Source organism: Dermacentor albipictus, chromosome 10 (assembly GCF_038994185.2).
Source record: "Dermacentor albipictus isolate Rhodes 1998 colony chromosome 10, USDA_Dalb.pri_finalv2, whole genome shotgun sequence".
Lineage (NCBI taxonomy): Eukaryota > Metazoa > Arthropoda > Arachnida > Ixodida > Ixodidae > Dermacentor > Dermacentor albipictus.
The window spans coordinates 9,846,195-9,868,811 of record NC_091830.1 but is presented as its reverse complement, the minus strand read 5'-3'; the positions used below and the strand labels follow the sequence as shown (position 1 = coordinate 9,868,811).

Here is a 22,617-nt window from a genome sequence, read left to right as displayed (position 1 = left end):
CTTGGACGGGATGGTGAAGAAGACAGGCACAGCGCTGTTTCTGTATTCTTCACTGCTCAACAAATTTAAATATTGGCGCCTATTTATAACGGAAGTGACGTTTTTTGATTGCATTCGTTGCTAGGGTGCTCGACATGTGGTTGATGCGGTTCCGGTTGGCGGTCGTTTGCTTTTGCGGCGCTCGGTTTTCGGCAAACTTTCGCAGCTTTCTCCCCCTTGTTGCGTAGATTTCTACCACTACTTTCCGCTAAGCTTGCTAAGTCCGGCTGAAATGGACTCGAACGACTCGGAGATAGCCTCTCTACGTGCCCAAGTGGAGGCACAACACGCAGAAATAGAGAGGCTTCGCCGGGCATTGTCGCGCGAACAGGTAACATTCCTTCCTTATTTTTCGCTCACTCGTATAAAAAAAAAACCTGTTTGTCGTTGCAGGCTCTTTCAAGTGTGATTGACGCAGCTTTGAAAAAGGATGATGTGTCGCGTTACAGCAGGCAGATGTTGCTGCCTGGATTTGGCGTTCAAGGTATTTGATGCCCTCCCGAGACTAAATAAGCGACGCCGGACCCGACCGTGCAGCGACGTACACCTTTAACAACTCTGCCTAAATATTTTGCAGGACAGAAAGCACTTAAATCGGCGTCTGTGCTAATAGTCGGTGCTGGTGGCCTGGGATGTCCATGTGCGGCGTACTTGGCTGCTGCTGGAGTTGGTACGTACAACCCCTAATTGCAGCGAGAAGTTTTGGCACGTAAAACCCCACAATTATTTTTCTTTAATTGCAGCGAAAGAACCTCGCACGCTAATCATTCGCCTTTCCAGAAGGAGGACCCTCATCCAATAGAATGCGCTAATACTTGTCGTAACGTTTACGATGGCATCCGTCATTCAAGGTTGTACCCGCGATGTGTGAACCTTAGAAGTAGGCATTGCAGAGCTAGGCTTTCTGCTGCAGTATCAAGCAGAAAGTGGCGTGTACATGTCATTGCTACGTATTGCCTAAACATGAGCTGATGACATGGGCAGATTAAATTGTGCTTATAATGTAGTGAACGGCTGACACAACATATGCGAGGTGTCCCATGCGAAGAACTGTTAAAAAAAAACAATCCAAGGAATGATTATGTGCTAATCATAAAACCTGCCACTTTCCACGGTACTACTTTCCTCTAATCATCGCATATGTTTATCAAGAAGAACCTGTTTTGATGTAACTGTTTGTTGTTTCAGGACGAATAGGCATTGTAGATTTCGATGCCGTAGAAAAAAGCAACCTCCATCGACAGATCCTGCACTCTGAGGCCAAAGTGGGCATGTCCAAAGTAGATTCCTTGGTGCTCGCTCTTAGGCAGTAAGTTTCATACAATACTTTACTGCACCTTTCTGCCTACAGTGTACCCACTAGACTGTTGTTGATAAGGAATGTTTCCAAGGCACTTGTGTTTTTCATTTGAAGAGTCATTTGAAAAGTGTTCTAATTATGCTGAGGGTGGTAGTACATTGACTATGGTCACGGGTGCTTAAATTCGTAATTTTTGCTAGGAACTGACTATGCTATACCCACTAGACTGCCGTTGGTGAGGAGTGTTTTTAAGGCACTTGTGTTTTTCTTGATCTTTCCAAAGCTGGAGTGAATTTTGATCAGCTCACTGCTGACATTAGGTGGCTTGCTTGGTGGTGAGCTGTCGCTATATCGTAAAATGCATGGACAATCATTTGAAAAGTGTTGCAATCACACTGAGGGTGGTAGTACATTGCCTCATGTCACGTCAGGTGTGGTGATCGATCCTCATGTGCATTGTGTTGTGTCGGCAGCGGCAGGCAAGCGGGGGGCCCCGACCAGTGAACGCCCGGCTAACGCCGGCGCAGTAAAGGAGACGCGGAGCGAACTGCTCCCGTTGAAAACCGGAACGAAGACTCGGCCACCCTTGGCCGTTTATTGCTAATAAAGGGTTCACATGCCAGATGACACCTCCCAATTGGTCCAATGCTCGTCACATGACAGAAGGGGGGTGCGCCATCTAGCTCAACAACTACAAAACATACATATGCGATGGCACATAGATCTGACAGGGGGCGACACTATACTACACATTGCCACAGCTGCTTGAATTCTTACTTTGTTGCTAGGAATGGGCTATGTCAGCTTTAAAATGGTGCAGCAAGTCTTGAATTGTGGATGACCTACATGAAAGTATGTAATGTAGGGCCTGGACAGGTAACTTATGCAACTTTATTAAGCTGTATTGTTGTATATCCTGGAGTTGTAGAGTGCATTAAGAAATGAATAAAGGGATTGTTTACTAGAAAGGAACTTCTTTTGTTGTGTCAAGAAGGTGTAAGCTCCAGAAATTAGCAAAAAAACAGTGTCCACATGCTACACATGAGTAATTATTAGCCTATAAAAACGTAGCTTAGAAAAATTAGCTTGGTACAAGCAGAGCACCATCAACTCTTTAATTGACGCCTCTTTCATTATGTGGCTGATTTAGATGTTTGGTAGCTTACCTTTCAGTAAGTTTAGTCAGTAAGTTTAGAAAATTTTGTTGACAAGTATACGTAACTGCTAGCGACAAGCAGTTTCTTCTGTTCACATATAAAGCCTTTCGTTACTTCGTAAATTGTCATCATTATGTCAGGACACTCTGTATATCTGTTGTGTTGCAGGTCCTGTGCCAAACCATAAATTTACCATTAGAAAAGAAAGATGTCTCGGAGTGCTAGCATGAAACAGTCTGAATTGCTACAGTCTGCATATGTAATTTCCGTTGTCTTGCTGCTTCATTTAAGCATGAAACTTTAATGAAAATGTAAGGCATCTTAGTGCAATCAAGGAAACAAAGGGATTGGGTAGGAGGAGAAGATGAAGACAGCAGACAGGGTGAGTGCCAACTTCAACTGATTTATTTCGGAGATGGAATAAGGTAAGAAGACAACCAAATGCGTGTGTGTGCAGTGGTGCAGCATGCATGTGCATTTGGTTTTCTTACTTTATTCCATCTCCGAAATATATCAGTTGAAGTTGGCACTCACCCCGTCTACTGTCTTCATCATCTTCTCTGTCTCAGTCCTTTTGTTTCCTTGATTGCACTAAAATGCCTTGTGTCGACTGTAACCAACTTACCCAACAACTGGTCTTCTAATAAAAGGCCACAGTTTTTTCAGCTACTGTCATTAATTTCCATTCCGTGCTTGCTTTGTTTCCATAGGCTGAACTCGCAACCGGAGTACGTACATCACTCTGCAGTTCTTGACAGCTCCAATGTCTTTGACATCGTTGGCAGGTCAGAAAGTCTCTTGGTCATCATGTGGAATGGAATAGGAAAGATTGTATTGTAGATGGCTACAGCTATACAACCATATTAAGGCAATATTCTGCACGTGCAGCGATCCTTGTCTGTTATTCACATCTTGCCAAAGCCTGCTGTGGTTGTCTGTGGTGAACTTGATCGAGCTAGCTAGTAAGATAAGGCAAATTTCTCATAACACAAACAAATTTCCAAGGCCCTTTGTGCCTTTCTAAAAGGGTATTTATTGTAAGTCACTGAAAACAATAGTTGCTGCCAGTTCACCAGAACAGAGCAAGCCAACGGCTACTCTGAGTATGTTACACAAAGCGTCTTGGATGTGCATGTGTGTATATGCACGTCACAAATTCCCTTTTCAACAGAGTCACAGGAAGCTGGAGGTAAAGGAAGAGATAGTGGGCAAACAAGGGAAGCCTTCACCTGGAGCTAGCATCTCATTAAGGGGTCTTGTCTTGTTCAGGGCAACAAGATTCGACAAATACCTTCATTGAAAAGATGGCTCCAGGTTGAAGATTTCCTTGTTCACCCATAGCATGCTCTCTGAGTCACTTTAGCAGGAAAAGGAGTTAATTTTGAACTTTACAGATTCAGCAATTCACCTAGTTCTCTGCCCTTCACTATTACTTTCTTTTTTTAATTTAGGAAGTTTCTTAAGGATCAGTTGCCAAATTTGGACAATAAGGGGTATGCGCAGTCCTGAAAGTAGGCTTTACTAAAGCCTGTTCGTCAACACTACTGCTGCATTTTAAAGTAGCACTATATGTTGAGGAACTGCTGCTGCCTAGTTCCAGTTCTGCTGCTTCCAAAAGGAATATGTGGCCTTCCACATTATTTCTGCACTTGCCAAGAGCACTCATGAGCAAGTAATATCCCTACTCACTCGTGTTTCCTGAGAGTTTCTGGGTTTTTAATCTGAAGACTCTTCAGTTTATGCACATACCACTGGTGGTATGGTCACAGAGAAAGCGGCATGGCCTTGGCTGCAGTGGAGAGGCCGGCGGAAGCACCATGGCAGCATAGCCGCTTCCATAGGTTGGAGAAGAGGAAGAGAAAGAGTGCAGGAGAGCGGGTTGGTGCTACTTAAAATAGGCGCAGTATGGGGAGGGGGGGGGGGGGGGGTTCTTTAGGCTCTACCACACTACTGTTAGCTTGTCCTACACATAATGGCCGATCTCCCACTGCGTCACCAGTGAGCAGAGGATAGACTTGAAAACAGTGAGACGCAAGGAAAAGATAGTGGGAAGAATAGTGGCACCAGCTCGAGCACTTCTGCATTATTTCCACTTCAAGAATGACGTCTGCCATCTTGCGTGGGTCAATTGAGTTTCGGGGGGAAGTGCACTTGCAGATTGTCGCATATCCCGTATTGCTTACACCGTCTTCAGGGTTAAAGCCACTTTTATTTTCTTTATGCATTTATTTATTTAAACCACTCGGTCAGTCAATCATGCTGCCAGTATTGGGGGCTGTGTGCTTACACGCTGTTGGTAATGTTTATGAAGACTGCACGCTGACCTAAAAAGCATAGTTATGCAGGTACCAGGTAGTGGTCGACGCCAGTGACAATGCAGCCACTCGGTACCTGGTGAATGATGCATGCATGTGCCTGGGCCGGCCGCTGGTGTCAGGCAGTGCCCTGCGCTGGGAGGGGCAGCTCACGGTATATGGATACCGTGGTGGGCCCTGTTACCGCTGTCTCTTTCCACAGCCACCGCCCACCTCCACCGTCACCAACTGCTCGGAGGGAGGTGTCATAGGCATGGGCAAGTGCAATGTGTTCACAATATTTTTGAATACTTTGAGCACTGAGATTTTTTTAGCTTGTGTATGTTCATTGCTAGGTTTTTCTTCTATAAGCTGAGAGCATGTTTTCAATGCTACAGCATGACAGAAACAGTTTTTGACCCTTTGGTGCCAGGGGTGTTTCCAAGTGCAACAAATTCCATCCCTATCTAAGCAACACGTTAACAGACTTTAAGTACTACTATATTTGCATGAATATAATGTGAGTTTCTTTCTGAAGTTTCTGGCCTTGGAACTCACCTCACTTTATATTTGGGTTCATGACACGAATGTGACACATTTCTTGTTTCTTAATTTTTTTTCGGGCACTTCAAACTGCAATTAGCTAAACCATTAGGTACCACCATGACCACTACTGCTTACGGAGCCGTGTTCAAACTTGTACCATCCAGCATGGCTTTGCCATGTTCAATTGTGCTGTGAGCACTTCTGAGGTGCTGGCCTGTACAACAATCTTGGTAGTATGGAGGATGAAGTCATTCTCGCTCACAGTGACAAAGACGTTAGCAGTGTATTTTGCGACAGCAGTTCACAGTAACCATGAACAAAACACCTTGCCGGCATCCGCATTTACGCAGTTTCCTGTTTCTTTGCAGCGCATCACTTCACGTTATAATCGTAATATATATTTCTTTCTTTTTCTGATGGACTGAAAGTCACCCCAAGCATTATTCGTGGTCACATTATTCACTTGCAAATACAGTATTTATTGATGATGTGTTGCTGAACATTTTACATAAAATTATATACAAAAATTTAAACTTGTGCTAATTTTTGATGTTAATTAGAATAAACAGTGTTCCTAATGCAGCATGGCCTTTTCGTATTCATCACTGTTTGCTGAGGACGCCTCATAATTAACGTCATGATCCTCTTAATCACAGTTCATAAGAAGTTCTTAAATTTCTGCAACGTTAAATAAACGTGCAGGCTTTTTGTGCCAATTCACCATGTCGACAAACCGGTGATGTAAGCAACAATGACAGTCAATAAGCTTTGTTGTGCCAGCTGTCATATAGAAACAAACTGTCACACAAAATTTTAGTTTAGCCAACTTCTGAGTGGATTGCGGAACCAATCTATGGATGTTTCACATCCACAAATTATCTAATGCATGTCCACAGATGTGCATCAGCGACCAGGCGAGTGTCATACTCTGGCATGGCACTTAACCCATTCACTGCCAATGACGAGTAATTTGCCATGACAAAGGTTGCATTACCTCGCAGTTATGACGCATATCAAAAGACATTGTGCATCATTTATTCATGTTTTTCAACAAGAGCACTAAAAGCTCTGTAGCATTCCCGGTATCATGTCTCAAGAGAAAAAATAAAAGTAAATGCAGGTTTCTGCAAAAAGATGCACTTTTAATAAATATTTTCGAAATATTCCATGGCACTTAATGGGTCAAAGAATTGATGAAACATGGGGACGTCTTGCTGGCTATTCGCCTGGTGTACAACTTCATGTGGAGAAAGAAAGGAAGAACAAGTGACGTGCACACACACACACAGCCGCATAGCAATGTTCACGATGCAGACAAAGGCAGTCGCAGAGCTCGGTCGTCTTCAAAATGTGCAGCAGTGCTTTTGGGGCCTAAAGCATGGATAACGCTCGAGGCCATGGTCCCAATATTTCTTCTTTAGTGAACGCTCTGTCGTCCAGTGTGCTTAAAGCGCCATAAAGTGTGCCTCTTTCGTTGTTAAAACAAGGGCATTATATCAGGATATGTTGTATGGTTTCGTTGCCATCCCAAACGCTGCACGAGGTGCTGTCCATCATCCCCATATAAAAACAGTAGGGGTTCGTAAAATCAATGCCCAACCACAAGCGGCGCAATAATGTTGTGCCGCAACAAGGTAGGCTGGGAGGTTAACACGTAGGGTAGAAAACCAGGTGCTCTCTACTCCATATGGAAGCAGTGGTGTATGAAATGCAACATACATACAAGGCTCTCGGCACAGGCATGATGCTCACGTAAACATACTCCCAAAACTAGTGACCGAGGCCACTGTCATCCGGGAATGTAATTCATAGCACAGGAATTGTTTACTGATAAAGCTTAAAAAGTCAGAGAGAGTCAAGAATAATCCTCCGCTGACAGCATCCCTCATAGCTCTCTGTGCACATGTGAGGAATAAAACTCATGTAATTCAATTCTGTTGATCTTTTCTTTAATTATTGCAACTCTTTGACGTTAGAGAAATTTAGTTTATAGGTGCATCTGATGAGCGCCATGTTATGTTGTGATGTGAAGTTAGCAGGTGCTGACTGCAAAAATATCCCTCCTCCTGTATTTTGCCTTTCTGCTTAGGTGATGCTTTCTGCTCTCTTTGAAAGGTAAAGTTGTCATCCACCCAAGTGTAGCTTCATGCTACACTCGTGGGTGACGATTTTTTCTTTAACGAAGCTTTCTCCACCTTGCGGGCTTCCGCATAACTAATTTGACGTTTTCTGCTGTCTTTGTACCAAACAGTTCCTGGTGTCATTGGCTGTATGCAGGCACTCGAAGTGGTGAAAATCGTCACTGGCTATGGAGGTGAGCGGTTGAATAAACATTTGTGCATACGCTTATTTATCTAGCTTTCGCATGTTGTACGTTCACCTGATGAGAGATTGCTGTGCCGCTTCCTGTGCAAACTCAGTCATTCACTGTTGTGTGGTGTGTCTGTATAAGTTTGTGTTCTCCATTATACTCTGCAAGAAACAGCTGTATTTTAATGAGAAAATGTTTAACTCTCATAGGTTTTCATTGATGTGGCTCACAACCATTGAAACTTTCAGCTCATATGTACAGTGACAATGTGAAGGTGATTGGCTGTACATTGACTGAAGACAGCAAAGACGTATGTCGTAGTACAATTGTGGTTTCCTCTTCGTCAAGAGTGACCTTACAGTATGTGCAAACTAAATGGCCAGCCAAGGGCATGTGCCTTTTTTGCATCCATACAAGAATTAGCTGTTTTCTGATGCTTTAATCCAATGAAGTCTGTAGTGATAACCCTAAAATTATGAACTTGCAAGGCAGTTCATCCATGTAGCTAATGTTATGACAATTATTATTATTATGGGCAGGGAGAGTGATCAAGTGCATGATGATAGCAAATCAGTGAAAGTGAAAAAGGACATTTCAGAAAGCAGCACAGGCGTTGAGGTGCTAGTTGAAAAAAAATGGTTGTTAATGTTTATCATGGTGTCTAAGAGTTGCCCTTGTCTTATGGAAAACTGAAGACGTTTGCTCTGGGAAGCTGCTCCTGTTTGATGGTGCCGATGCAAGGTGGCGGCATGTGAAAATCCGGGGTAAGCTGCCTGACTGTGCTGTCTGTGCCAACCCATCGACGGCTCCTGCTGTACAGGACTACACTGCTTGGTGTGGGACAGGACCAACTAATAAGGTGATTGCTTGCTGAACTTGTGGACAACGTTTTCTGGCCATGAAAGCGAAGTTGTGTAGTAGGTGGCGCTTCTGCTCATTTGTTAGTGCACCAGGTTGCCTGAGTGAGTTTAGTGCCACTTTAAGTCTCTCTTGAACTTGCATAGCTTGTTTGCTTTTGCGAAGGCAGCTGCAATTAAATTGGTGCAGACTTCACAGGCCATTCCCTTCATCTGTTTATTGATGAAGTTTGTCAAAGATTTCTTCACTTGAACTTGAGTGAATGTTCAGGACGTGACAAATACTCAACAGAAGACAAGGACACCATTTTGCTTTTGAAAGACCCATAAAACTGGCGACAACCTTGCTTGCGCAAAACATAGAGAGCAAACTAAAATGCAAAACAAATGTCCGAATTGTGAATGTTATGTCTTTCTTGAAATAGCATGATATGCTAGTAAATAATACAATGACAATCACACATCTCATTTTAGAAAACATAACTTGTGGGTCTGTTTCAAGCAGTGGTGTCAGATGCATAGTTTTGTTTAGTAGTTATGCTGTTTATAGCCAGAAACATAATTCATACAGCTACAGTAGATGTGATGTGGGCACCAGACATGCCCAGGTGGGGATAAATGGTTACTATTATCTGCACACACACACACACACACAAAAAAAAAAAAAAAAAATCCGAGTTACAATTTGCATGGCATGCCAAATCCTGTTTTGAACTTAGAACTGCTTTTTTCTTAAAACTTTTTGTGCGCAAACAAACAGGGACGATGAATAGGGGGGCAGCACAAGGAAGCGCTCGTCCTTGTGTTGCCCCTATTCTTCGTCGCTGTTTGTTTGCGCACAAAAAGTTTTAAGATGAATCTGCTCCAACTAGGCTGACTCGCAGTTATGCTAGAACTGCTTCTGATGTACATAATTTAACAATTTCCTTTCCAGTGCTGTGGCCTCTCTGTGCTACCCAAGGAGCTGCGGATTTCCTGTCAGGTGAATTTTTGTTCTGTTGGTCACAGTGTGCACAAGCTGCACTTAGTATAAACCAAAGCAGTTAGCTTCCGTAATTGACAATGCTAGTGGGGCCACCTGTTGCAGGTTGTGTGAAGCAGTTGGTGCTAGGCAGCCATTGAAGCACTATTTCACTGGTCAAAGTTATCATAACGGTTGCATACTATGAAATATACTAATTATAGGCGAGTTCAGAGATTTCATTTCATGGGTGCACATTCTGTAGTGTAGCAGCTCAAAGCTATTGCATTGTAGGAACCATAACGAATGGCGCATTAGGAGTAAAGTCAATACCAAGTGTACTGATTGTGCTGCAGTTTATTGATAACCCCATAGTTTTGCCCAATGCTAAATGTCACTGTTGCCCTTGTTCCTTGTGTTTGGCTAGACGCACAAGGCAACTTTATGATGCTTCAACTTCAGGATCTGAGAGACCGACTTCTGACCAACCAGCCCAGCTGTCTTTTGCTGGATGTTCGGCCTAAGTGCCAGTTCGAGATGTGCCATCTTCCCAAAAGCCTCAGTATCCTTTCTTTATGGTCTTCCTGTGCACCTGTGTCAAAAGCCAATTGTAATGAAATCTCAGTTGAGATCAATCTGTTAAACATGGACAGTTGATGTCATCGAAGTAATTACAGAAAAGCTATAACGCTAGCAACTACAGATTTTTATAAACAATGCCTGAATTGCCCTGTAGCACATGGTGGGCACCTTGGCATTCTGCTGCGCAGCTACATGATAACTCAGATGTGAAGCATAACTGCGAGTCGACCTAGTTGGAACAAATTCATCTTAAAACTTTTTGTGCGCAAACAAACAGGGGCGAAGAGTAGGGGCAACACAAGGACGAGCGCTTTCTAAGAACTGGTTTTTTTTTTTGAGGAACTACCTGCTTAAGTACCCTCAGATCTAGGCGATCTAGTCAACAGAGCACGTCTATAGCGCATATGATACCCGCTGATCTGCGCAATCAAGTCAAGAGAGCACATGTGCTCTCTTGACTTAACTTAATAGCGACACTGTTACTACAAATGTTTCTTGCCAGTGCAGAATTTTGCTGCAGTTGTATTTTAAATGTTGTGACCTTCACATTTATGTCTTTCATGTATTATCCTCGAAAAATGGAACTTGAATGAGAAAGCTCAGATGACAAAACCTAAATTTTGTACTTAAGCTATAAAACACATAAGCGTGCTCGATTGCAACTTCAGTGCACCCGTACACCATTTTTTTCTAGGGGAAAATGCACTGCACTTTCATGAATTTTATCAGCAGAATATTGGCATTTTTATGTTTTGCATTGTCCTGTTTGCGTTTCCTTTGTCCATGATAGTATGCGATGCTGAACCTATGCAGTCTTGCACTGGTGTTACAATTTGCACGAGCTGAAGTAGTCACAACTTGCGCTAACTGCTGGCCTGAGACAGAATAACCTTGAGCATTCTAAAGTGCTTGTTGATGTAGAGCTTTTCTGGTAGGAATGCACAAGTTTGCTAGTTACACATTTAGTTTGCCATTGTTGCGCTGTCTTCATTTGTTGCTGGTGGTAGGTGTTCCTTGGTGTATGCAGATGTGAGAGTAGGTGTGATGGAAGTAGCACAATTTTGCAGATCTTAAATCATTCTCTCGGTATATAGTCATTAGTAAATTTTTTGTTTCATTGTAGTGGTGCATGGCTTAATGGTGAATTTGACGAGGAGAAAAGTCTAAGAGTAAATGAATAGTCTCATTAAGTAATTATTCCAGATTTGCTGTGGTATTCATTGTATCATGCCAATTATAGGCTATTTAAGATCAATTTGCTGTTGTGTCAATGCTAGCCTTTTGCAGATACCACAGTTTTCTATAACTATGATGATACTTAGACATTCCCCTTGAGCAGCTGGATAATGAACTCGATTCATTGGAGAAAAGACTGGCACAGAAGACAGAAGGTAAGGGCGGTCTTGTCTTGGGGGGCACTGGTACTGCATGCAGCGGGTTTCATGCAACTTGCACTGTGCTTTTGATATCTCATAAAAGGTGATAGCAATAGTGCACTGTTAGCAGCTGTCTTGAGCGAGTCAGGGTATCTTTGTAATAGACTGAATGAACTAGTTAGCCAGGACTAACTGCACTAATTTACAGATGTTCATTTTGGAACACAAGTGCTATTGAAAGGTTCTGCAATGCAGTTTACAGTAAGTTTGGTCATGTGTGTTTTCTTGCAGCTGTGACGAAAGCGTGCAAAATGTAAAAAATTGACATTATTGTATACTTGCACGCATGGATTGAAGTACCCACTTCAAACGTGTTTTCATTTAATTAAGCCTCTATGCTGGCCATGATGATAAAATATGGAGTTCAATCACATATTATTGGTGGCATATTGTTTATAAGATGCTGCTTTGTACACTTTCTGCTTTATAATGAATTGGATGATGCAAGTAATCTGATCCACTCTAAATGCCATTGTCATCGTTTTGTCATTTCATTGTACCTAACTCATATATTCCTCTCATTGATACAGTACACGTGCATAAGCACTTAGTGATGTCGTTTTATGATATTTGCTGGGCTTTCTTCTGAGCCCAAAGCAAACAGCCACACATTACCTAACTTTTTATAAAAACAATGGTATAATATGTTTTTAATGCACAACTTTAGCTCAACAATGCTCAACAATAGCTCTTGCGCCATAAAGTCAATATTTAGGAATTGAAATGATTAACCTTAATTGTCTAGTTCCTACTCAACAAAACATAGTGCGACTTGCTAGAGATGACTACCAACATTGAGCCACTGGTCTGACCCATCTAAGACATACCACCCTAAGTTGCAGTTAACAACCTGTATTGTGACTAACATGGGCGAACAAGGAAGCCTCAACACGGAGCCAACATTTCCACAAAGAAACCTAAGTCGGGATAATGTAGCAGTTATATGCCAACGCCATTCCTTGTTGTGCACCGTCAGGGGTGAGAGGGGCACTCCGCCTGCTTTACCAGTAGGATCACCCGGCCAAAAAACGGTGGATGATAACAGTGGCACAGAAACAAACTAATAGCATCAGACAGGGCAACGCTACAAAATCGCAGCATTTCTCCATTTTGCTTTTCGTATGACTCTTTTGTCAGACCTATATTATGGCGATTTAAATGCATACAAAGTGCTAGAATGCAGATCTGCCTTGAACATTTTCAACTATGATCTAAAATTTGTTTACTACTGCTAGTTTAACTTACTCCAATCCACTGTTTTTTAACTGGCTATACTGCAGTGCTGGATATTACTTTTACTGTGCTACGCATTTGTGGAACAGTAATATGTAATTGCCAGCTCGTTCTCCTCTCTGGTTTATTTAGTGCGGTCGATTACAAACTACCATCATGCTCTGTTTCCACAGTGGTGGTAATATGTCGCCGTGGCAACGACTCTCAGCTGGCGGTGGAAAAGTTGAGACAAGCTTGGAACCAAGCGGTCAAGGTTTGCGATGTTCGAGGTGGCCTGGAGGCCTGGGCCAGAACCGTGGATCCAGATTTTCCTATATACTGAAGTTTTTGCAATGTTTGCAGGATGATTCATTTCTAGACTACCACACTATTAACCCAGAGGCCAAGGCATTTACTCTGGTTAGTCATATCTAATCAACATCCTGTTTTCATGCGAATTATGACCAAAGTGATAAAGAGTGCTTAGATTTAACACAAATAATAAAATTGTTAAACGCCCAAGTGAAAAATAATCTTTCCTCACAGATAAACTCAAAATTGAGCAGTTCAAAGTCATTTCAAATATCGAAAAAAACACACCAAGGCTGAGTAGGCAAATTGCAACTTGCTTTGACACCACTAGCTTGTAGTTGCTTACTTATGGTGTCTATGATGCAGGATCCATGAAGCCACCCTAGCAAATCAATTATCCTTCCTTTCCTCTAACCCTGTATGTTATGCGGCACTTTCTCATGACACTGGCTTAAGTACTAAAAGCTTTTTCTTTTCAGTCTGGCTGTACAATAACAAAGAGGCTGATTAGATTTTATTACAGTCTTATAATTGTGGTGATTACTACTCAGACTGCGTATGTCTATATTATGCTGCCTGCTGAAAGTTAGTGGAATTTCTTAATTTTTGCAGAACGCCTGCGTTAAGTTAAAGTTATGAGGTTTTAAAGCCCAGAGTAACTCACAGGCTCCGAGTGTTGTAATGGGAGGCTCCGAAATAATTTCAATCCTGTTGTGGTATTTTTGTGCCCCAGCGTTTTTGCCTTCCAGCCCCATCACCTCGTGCTTGGCGTTGGCATTGAGCACAGTGGCGGATCCGAGGTTTTTTGGCAGCCGCAGCAAATTTTAGAAAATCACCGAGGTGGGCTTTCTCACACAGTGCCTCTTAGTGTGGGAAAGCCACCTTTGATGTCGGAGCACAGGTGACAAATTTGCTATTCTTGTGCATGCAAGCAGCAGGTGCAAGATTATGGCCATTAAATAATATTACGGCCTCACATCTCGTAAGTTATTGCAAATCCCTCAGCAGGAACTGACTGCAGCAGAGAGTCAACAAAGTGTAGCCTAGGGTTGAGCAGGTGTCGGCAAGGCGCCATTCTTGTGTGGGTGGAACTGTGCTCCACGATGAAACCTACTTGCAGTATTTCTGCACTGCCTTTTCATGTTCGGCTGTACCACCATTGTGACACATTGATAGTCGGTAAAGTTTCAGTGTCACTGGGTTGTGCTAACATTTACTCTTCAAATCCCTCAGGATAGCGTGCAACATCTTTGGAAATTGGACTTGCAGCTATATCAGTCATGTAACCACTTTCCCCTCCAATACACCTAGTCCTAGGGCATTTAGGAAATGAATTTATTAAAATGAATTCATTAAACTTGTGGTGCTTGCTTGTGTACTTCTTGCTTCTCATACCAAATGAAATGGAAGACTGCTCGCATTGTTCTCCGATGTACGATAGCCTCCTTCTTAAGCTCTGTCATAAATTATACAAAAATCTAACATAGGTCATTAATTATTGAAATCATTGTCTGAGAGACTTTCAGAAAGATGCAGGTAGTGCTTTAATGTTTTGCCCTATGTTTATGCATATGCATTATATATATATATATATATATATATATATATATATATATATATATATATATATATATATATATATATATATAAAGTGGATATGCACTACAGCATCTTAAGCACTTGTCATATTTTTCCATGCTAATTTGCCCTCATGTTTTCTTGTAGGAACAACTACATCCCAAGATTATACAATTAAAAAAAAAACTGCAACTAAGTTTCGGACTGCATAAAAAACCTAGCTTTAGATTTTGGGGTACTAGAGCAGCCTTCGTGCAAAATTTCAAGTTTGAAAAACAAGTAGATGTCGTGAAAAGCAAGCAAAAATGTTCTTTTCTTATACCAAAATTGGGGGAAAAAAAAAGAAACGCTGCAATTAACACTTTCTGGAAACGACGCAAAGCCCAGAATGTTGAGAACCGGCATGGTTTTTTGGCACAATTTCATAGATTAGGCAATGCACGTAGTGCACTGAAAATCTTGGAGGCTGTGCTGGGATTGGCATCGTATCCACCTGCCTCTCGCATCGCCTTAGATGCTGTTTTAAGGGAATGGCTACAAAATCTTGGCCAGTCTTTATTCTGTTTAAAGGCTGTTAATTTGACAATTAGCAGCCCTGCAGCTTTGCCAAGATTGCTTCGATAGTACAGTCGAACCTCGATATATCGAACAGCGCGGTGATCGCAAAATAGTTCGATATAGCCAGAATTCGACATATAAAATCACGTAGAAAACGCGTCAAAAACTAGCACAAATCAATCAATGAACCAATCGTGGCGCAATAGATACTCACATGAAGCTTCAAACAAAGTATTTATTTCGTTCGCTGAAAGTACTGAAGCAGCGTAGCTTGCTTCATATTGGAAACCGCGTGCTTTACCACGGCGTCCTCAACATAGTCCGAACGGTCCACAAGAGACTGTCCAGTGCCTTCTATTGCGCCGCAGTAGCGGCGTACAACGGCCAAAGCAGCTACAGCCTCAGTTGCAGTCGGGATGATGATGATGATGAAAAACGTTTATTTTCTCTATTTTGCAGTGATTTTTGCGGCATCAGATGGAGTCTTCCATCTTCTCTCCAGGGTCGGTTCCCCTAGTCCAGGGCTCCGCTGAGGGTAGCTGCCCTGCGTGCACGCCTTACTAGTCCTTGTTGGACTTTCAGGGTGTCGCTGGATAGCATCCTCTCCCACTGTTCCGCACTCGGGTTTTTTATTATGGCTAGCCCTTCTGTTTTCTGGCAAGCCCATGTGGTATGATATAGGGTTGGTTTGTCTCCACACCTTGGGCACTTGCTCTCGTACTGCGTGGGGTAGATCTTGCTGAGCATGTTTAGGCACGGGAATGTTCCCGTTTGTAGCTGTCGCCATGCTACGGCGTCTTCTCTGTTTAGTTGTTTGTGAGGGGGTGGGTATTTTCGTCTGATGCCTCTGTAGTAATTGAGTATCTCTGAATAGCTTTGGGCTACCGGCTCGGGTTCCTCAGTGGGGTCGGGAATGTTGGAGCGGGGCAACATTAGCGCTTGCTGGATCAGCTTCGGCAGCGTCTTCGTTTGGCCGCTCAGCAGTCACTTCTGCCGCGATCTCACGTCTGTTAACTCCGCCACTGTTCCGGTGCTGTGGTCACCGCCAACGAAGTCCTCAATGCACATGCTGTGTGGCTCAGCACCGACAAAGCGCTCCAACTGGCTCCACGGCCGCCTCGATCACGCGCGCACGGCGGGGGCGCGGGCGCACGTGATTGAGGCGGCCGGGCTGGCTCACGGCCGGTCTCTAGGGGAGCGCCCGCTTCCGTGGCTGGCTCCAAGCCGCCGCGTGTGTGCGCCGCTACGTTCAAATGGCGCCCTCGGCGCAACCGATGTGGGAGCTGTCGTACGCAGCAGACTACTAGTCTGGAACGCCCATCGCGCCGCCGCTATCTTCGAGAGTGTTGCGGGAAAGCTCGCCTCCTGTCAAAAGAGCGCACTTGGTCTGGGGCGGCGGAGTTCGATATATCCATTTTACATCCGGCCCCGTTCGAAATAAAAAATTAAAAATGCATGCGATTTTTCACGTGATATAGAAAGTGTTCGATATATCGAGGTTTGACTGTATATAATATGCATTCGTAACCAATTTAGCCAATGGGAAATTTCGTTGCACTAGGCACCGCAGTTAAAGAACTTGTGTCTGCATGCAACAATAGCCCTTGCATTTTGTAGTTGATGCAAGGAGCTGTAGTTCAGTAGATATTCTTTACAGTTCAGTACGGTAATCACTTAAGTGGAACAACCGAAGCCAGGGGCTCCTCTGACATTCATATTTGATGTGCCTAGAACAGTTGATTTGCTGCTATAAGCACAAAACAAATGACAAAAGTGATGATGCCTTTTTATTTACAGTAGTGCGATTTTATAACACTGCCACAGCAATGATAAATGTTATCATACAAACTGTGCATGGTACAACACAGAAAAGTAAAATTCAATGCAGCATGTTCCCCCGACAGTGTGGGTCTACCTCTACCTTCCTTAATTTACGGAACTACAATGATTTCAGCACATGTGTAGAGAGCTTAGAAGCACTCCATTAACAACAATCCCTCATGATTTGCAATTTCTCCAAACATTCAGAAGTTGCAAACACAGTTGACAGAAGGCACAACTACAACTAAGCAAAACTGTTCACTGGAGGGTGTAAAAAGCCCAGTAAAGTGGTAATGCATGAAGCGCTCTTACATGTCTTAAGGAACAAAGTGTCATCGCTGCCACGCTATTGTTCACAGCCCTGCTGACATGCCATCAACGGCACCGCAAAGTTTACCATGTATCTGTGTCGCTTGCACACAAACATGCTAATACCCTGCAACAGCCAGCACCTAAACATGCATGCCACTGAATGCACAACTTTTGAGGACCCCACTCAGGCTGCCGCCTGTGAGCAGTTCCACAAGGGATTAGGTTTTCACAAAGTGTAAGGCTGGTTAGTGGCACTGGGCTACTTTTTCTTGTCGGACACTGTGTAGCGCTCATACGAGCGAGCGGGGTCGTAAGGTTCCCATCGGGACGCTGGAAAGATGTGCTTGTTCCTCTCGTACCACGAGCGCAGCAGAACTTTGCCTGCATGCGACTCTTCCTTCTCAATTGAGGCATCGTTGGTCAGCCGCACGTCTTCCCTTGCGTCATAGGCGAACAAAGGCCCACTCTTGCCACGAGCCTGTGCAAACGAAGCATACGCTTGGTGAGCCACTATGCCGACGTTGCACTAGTGCCTTCACGAAAAGCCTGTGTGAAACAGCAATTCAACACTGTGCTGGCTACGGCTGCTTGATGCGTGCTCATTTAATGAAAGAAACGGCGCTTACAGCAGGACATAAAGCAGACGACAAACACGTGCTATTTGCTGTCTGCTTTATGTCATACTGTAAGTAGTTTAAAGATTTTATTAAAATGACAAGCCTTCAGTCACAAAGTCAAGCAATCATGGTAAAAAAATGGCAGTCAAAGAGCGTTTGCAAGTTTTCTTGCCTTATCTTCTTATTATCACTCTGGAATGAGTGACATAAACTTAAAATAAAACTACTAAGCCTTCATCTTCTTAATGTAATGTGCTAGGTACTTTTTCGGTTTTACTAGAGCAGAGGGTGTGCTGAGTGTAAAGCCCCACAGGAACTAACGAACTTGAAAAAACTTCCAAAGCTACTGATTACACACAATACAAATGTTGCATGTCATGCTTCCTTTGCAATCCATTTGTATTTCTACCCATTTCAAACAGTTGCTTCAACCATGTCAACATCTGATTTGTTTGTTTGCTGTTTTTCACACCATGGAAGGGCCTTTCCTACAGGAAGTGATGTTCGCTTCCAGCTTACGGTGACACCAGTGCACTTGCACCCAACCTACCTTTGTGACAATGAAGTCGTAAAATGTGTAGTGGTGTGGGATGATCAAGTCCTCCTTGACGTACATCAGCTGGTCTGCCGTAACTGCCCGCAACTCATAGAAGTCCTTTCGAAGGAGCTCCATGCATTTCTGCAAGTGATAAACGTGGCAAATGGGCCTACAAAATGCTTCAATACCAGTCACATACTCTGCGCAGCACAGCAAATGCTAGGACTCGCACGAGTCAGGTAATGGTAGCCGAGTGTGTGTTCCAGAGATGGGAGGAGGGCTTTTCTTGCCCGTGATGCGTTGCTAATCCTTCCTTGAAGCCTCAATTCAGTCAGCATCACACAGAGGTCAATCAGAGACAGGAAATAGAATGGCCCTTCTAGTTCTCTTTTGTGGTTGGCTAATCCAACCAATAGCATTTACTGCGCTGCACAAAGCTAATGAGGTCAAGTGTGGAAGCATATGGCATATAGATGCCTAGCTATAAACTGGTATATGCATCCTGGCCAAGTGGCTTTACCACTTGGTCATGTGTTGTGGTTACTGAATATGCATTTGGTTACAAAAAGCTCCACAGTTTAAAGTGCAGGCCATTTCCAACAGTAAATACCTTTCCATACTTTGCAAAAAACAAGAAGTTGGATGATAAAACTGCATATCTGCATGATGCCTTTATATATATATATATATATATATATATATATATATATATATAGCATTTAACATTTCAACCTCTATGTGTTCATGTGACTGTTCAGAAAGAAAGTACCTTTAGCCAAGTATTAAAATACTAATTTAGGCAGATTCACCCGAACGCAGCAAAATGTGAGAGGCAAAATCGCACCTGCAAGAACTGGTAGATGCTGTTCCCTTTCTTCATGCGCACCACTTTTCGATGCCCTGAGCCATCCCAGTAACTGAAGGTGATCTCAATGTCCTCATTCTTGAGTTGTTGCTGTTTCTGCACCCACTCCTGCAATTAATGAAATGTCATTTGTGAACTCCAACGTGCCAAGGTCTCGTGTCGACACTTATAAAAGCTTTGCTAAGCCTTGCCACCCTTCCACAAAATTCTATCTGGTGCAACACGGCAAAACAGTAGAATCAAAGCAAGAGGGCTTTGCATTGTTTTTGTTGCATCACTAAATTGTGAGAAATGTGAGCTAAGCAAAGATAGATTTCATGCACATACTAATAGTATCTGTTTACAAGAACGTCTGCACACTAGTTTTGTTTTCTGCACAAGTCTGTCATCGTCTGCATTATACTAGTATACAATAAACATAATGATTCTACCCCAGTTGACCTGTCGTTATGCCTATACTGCACACAACAACGAATGCCTTTGCAATATGTGCGGTGCAAAACTCTTCCCTTACCAACCCAGTTGATGCTTTGTTATCCCTATGCTGCACGAAACATCAAATGCTCTGAACTGCATACCATGCGAAGCTCTTCCCTGATGCGTTTCTCTTCTTCTTCGCGTTCCCTGTCTGGAAGGAAGCTGGTGTCCACATCGGGGTTCTTTCCCAACTTTCGTTTTGATGGTGGTTCGTAGTCAAGTTCATCTTTTTCTTCATCCTGTTCATTTTGCTCCTTTGCTTCCAGTGAATCTTCCTTTTCTTCTTCGTCATTATTGTTGTTGTCTTCCTCTTCCCCCTGCTCTTCTTTTTCATCCTCCTCTTCCTCCTCCTCCTCCTCCTCATCTAGCTTGAATGATAGTGCTGCAATCTAGAAGGAAGACAAAATCAATCCTGTGGCACACATTTTGTGGCCAACTGCAACAGTGCATCTCTGCCACAGCAGGGAGCAACACAGACATCAAGGGTGGAATTTGCTAAGATGACAATAATACCAAAATACATATGCTGGCAGCAGGCAAGAATGTTTTTATAGCATGCGACACAACTGTTCAGCCATTACTGCTGAAATTTCTAGGAAGTGGTCTCTATGTGTTTAATTTGTGCTACCAAACATGTTATTGCCAAATGTGCATTGCAAACAATAGTTGCACTTCTCACGGATAGTGCCATGTCCTTGGCTGAGCCCTGGTGGCTGCTGTAGGAACTAATGCGGTAATTTAATGCTGTTTCAGTACTGTTTGTTACAAATCTGCATTCTTCATATAAGCTATGCTACCTACAACATACCTGTAGATGCTAATTTACAGTCATAAGTGAAGACTATAATGATAAAGTCCCTGCACTGACAAAACGTTGGTGGCAAGTAAATTTAAACAGCCCAATAAAGCATTTTCAGAAAGAAACAATGTTTCTTAGCACTTGCCTGTCTTCTTTGCCTCTCTTGCTGTTCTCGTTTTTTCTGAATTTCGCGCTGTCGCTGAAGCTCGCGTTCTTGTTGCCGCTGTGCTAGTTGACGCTCTCGTTCTTTCACTACATCCTCTTGCTTAGCCTGAAAGAAAAGCAAGATGCTTATTAGCATACTTGTTTAAACTGCCCGCAAGAAGTTCCTGCTAATCAGTACTGTAATGCCCTTTTGAATTAACCATTCCAATAAACTATCGCCACTCATCACTTCCCATAAACCAGTGCAAGTCTGCAACACTTAAAGCATTTTGAACCCTAAAAATTGTGCTAACGCAGTTTCACTCCACATACTCATGCGTGCAATCAATACTAATGGTGCATGCATATACATTTTTTAACGATTCGTATTCGTGCACAGAGTGTAGCTTAGACACACCAATGTTGTCGAGAAAGAACACTGCAGTACACTTTACCTTCATTTCATCAAGGGTGACAAGCCCAATTGTGCTCGATTTAAGCTGCTGCTCCACAGCATCATAATGTGCAGCGAACTTGTTCTCCATTGTGGACAGCTTCAACTCTTCTTCAATCCTTTTCTTTCGCAGTTCCAATTCTTCCAACGCTTTCTCGCGCTTCTTCTTGAGATGCATCGCACGGCCAGCCTCGCTGGCAGCTCCCTTGTACATAGCCATGGCTCTGCCTGGTTTTGCGTGGTAGCACGAACTGTGGTATCTGTGAACATCAGGCGAACAAGCACCAAATGATCGGCGATGTTTCTCTGCGATGAGTGCACCATCAGAGAATCAGTGGATTTAGTGGTCAAAAGTAGTTTTTCTCTGCACCTTTTTGCGAAGCTTTCCTGTCCCTAAGATGACTTGGGGGAACAGACAAGAATCCTGCGTTCACCTCGCCAAGAATCGGTAACGCAATAAATCCTCGCGTTAGGTGAAGCCGCCGCGGCTTTACCGTACGTTTACGCAATTGATTTCGAATTCACCTTGCTTGCTAACGCCATTTCCAACTTCAAATACTGCACCTGTGGTACGTAAGCACTTAGACTATAAATACAACACCCAACGCTTTATAAAATCCAGCATCCGTGATCAATTAAAAGCAAGTTCAATAGAGAGCCGGCAGTGAAATTCATGTTCACTCAGCGGGTATGGTGAAATGCATTCAGATAGCATAAAGAGGTTATGAGACCAGTGCTATGCCACCATACCAGAGCAACGTGCTGGGAATTAATCAGCCTAGAAGCGCATTCACTAATGTTGATGCGCGCTGACGCGTATTCAGAGGAGTCGGCAGCTGAGGAACGCCATACCGTAAGAGGTACTTACCCAGCGAAGGAAATAACTGACCGTAGTCTACGGCGAGCAAATACTCAAAATGCGGGTCGCGCTATTCCGGTAATGACGTTACGCTGCGCACAGTTTAGCCAGTGGTTTAGCACAGGCAACGGCTGGTACTGGAAGCATTGAAGCTTCACGAGTGTTGTTAATCCAGTTTTATCTACAAACATACATGGTGCGGTCACTAGCACCCCTAGCGGCAAAATAAGGTGATCTGACCTGGACATATGATAACTGTGATTTGTCTGAAGCAAGTATGAAGTATTTGAAGTCACGTTTTAGATATATAGCCACAAATTTTGTAGGAAACTCTATGATATAGTCCACCCATCCATCCATTCGCATTGAAGCTCCACGAATGTTATTACTCCAGTTTTATCTATAAACATGTATGGTACAATGACTAGCGCCCCTGGCGCCAAAATAAGGTGATCTGACTTCAACATATGCCAACTGTCATTTCCTTGAAGCAAGTATTCGAAGCCACGTTCTAATAGAAGTTACACGACCATGTACACCACTACGCCGCGCACAATTTAGACACTGGTAGTGTAAGCGCAGGTTGGT

The 22,617-nt window shown here is 43.2% G+C and overlaps 2 protein-coding genes across 5 annotated transcripts; one reads left to right on the top strand and one right to left on the bottom strand.

Annotated features, from left to right (window-relative positions):
* The first annotated feature begins 62 nt into the window (after nt 1-62).
* On the top strand, nt 63-14,203 carry Uba4 (Ubiquitin-like activating enzyme 4). 3 transcript variants are annotated; one of them, XM_070528004.1, is made up of 12 exons: nt 100-370; nt 433-523; nt 617-709; nt 1,228-1,348; nt 3,207-3,327; nt 4,834-5,068; nt 7,588-7,650; nt 8,343-8,506; nt 9,439-9,486; nt 9,928-10,027; nt 11,370-11,438; nt 12,890-14,203. In XM_070528004.1, exons 1-12 carry the CDS (start codon nt 272-274, stop codon nt 13,036-13,038), a joined length of 1,353 nt encoding a protein of 450 aa, XP_070384105.1. In that variant the 5' UTR covers nt 100-271; the 3' UTR covers nt 13,039-14,203. The 3 variants fall into 3 exon arrangements, with proteins under 3 accessions (XP_070384107.1, XP_070384105.1, XP_070384106.1); XM_070528005.1 differs by having other exon boundaries at nt 113-370; nt 3,207-3,281; nt 4,842-5,068; XM_070528006.1 differs by lacking the exons at nt 11,370-11,438; nt 12,890-14,203 and having other exon boundaries at nt 63-370; nt 9,893-10,027.
* A 2,705-nt stretch (nt 14,204-16,908) lies between these two features.
* Nucleotides 16,909-22,196, bottom strand: LOC135917919 (protein FAM50 homolog). Of its 2 annotated transcripts, none has more exons than XM_065451542.2 (7): nt 22,039-22,196; nt 21,172-21,430; nt 20,718-20,843; nt 19,875-20,162; nt 19,276-19,404; nt 18,444-18,572; nt 16,909-17,754 (listed from the first exon to the last, which is right to left on the bottom strand). In XM_065451542.2, the coding sequence occupies exons 2-7, from the start codon at nt 21,388-21,390 to the stop codon at nt 17,536-17,538; spliced, it is 1,110 nt and encodes a 369-aa protein (XP_065307614.2). In that variant the 5' UTR covers nt 21,391-21,430; nt 22,039-22,196; the 3' UTR covers nt 16,909-17,535. The 2 variants fall into 2 exon arrangements, with proteins under 2 accessions (XP_065307614.2, XP_070382920.1); XM_070526819.1 differs by lacking the exon at nt 22,039-22,196 and adding an exon at nt 21,541-21,563.
* Between the last annotated feature and the right edge of the window lie 421 nt (nt 22,197-22,617).

Coding starts and splice junctions, on each gene's coding strand:
- Uba4 (XM_070528004.1), top strand. CDS start 272: ATGGACTCGAACGACTCGGAGATAGCCTCTCTACGTGCCCAAGTGGAG. Junction 10,028..11,369: donor CCATCTTCCCAAAAGCCTCA/GTATCCTTTCTT, acceptor GATGATACTTAG/ACATTCCCCTTGAGCAGCTG. Junction 11,439..12,889: donor ACTGGCACAGAAGACAGAAG/GTAAGGGCGGTC, acceptor CTGTTTCCACAG/TGGTGGTAATATGTCGCCGT.
- LOC135917919 (XM_065451542.2), bottom strand. CDS start 21,390: ATGGCTATGTACAAGGGAGCTGCCAGCGAGGCTGGCCGTGCGATGCAT. Junction 20,844..21,171: donor TCACCCTTGATGAAATGAAG/GTAAAGTGTACT, acceptor CTTTTCTTTCAG/GCTAAGCAAGAGGATGTAGT. Junction 18,573..19,275: donor GCATCTACCAGTTCTTGCAG/GTGCGATTTTGC, acceptor TATCACTTGCAG/AAATGCATGGAGCTCCTTCG.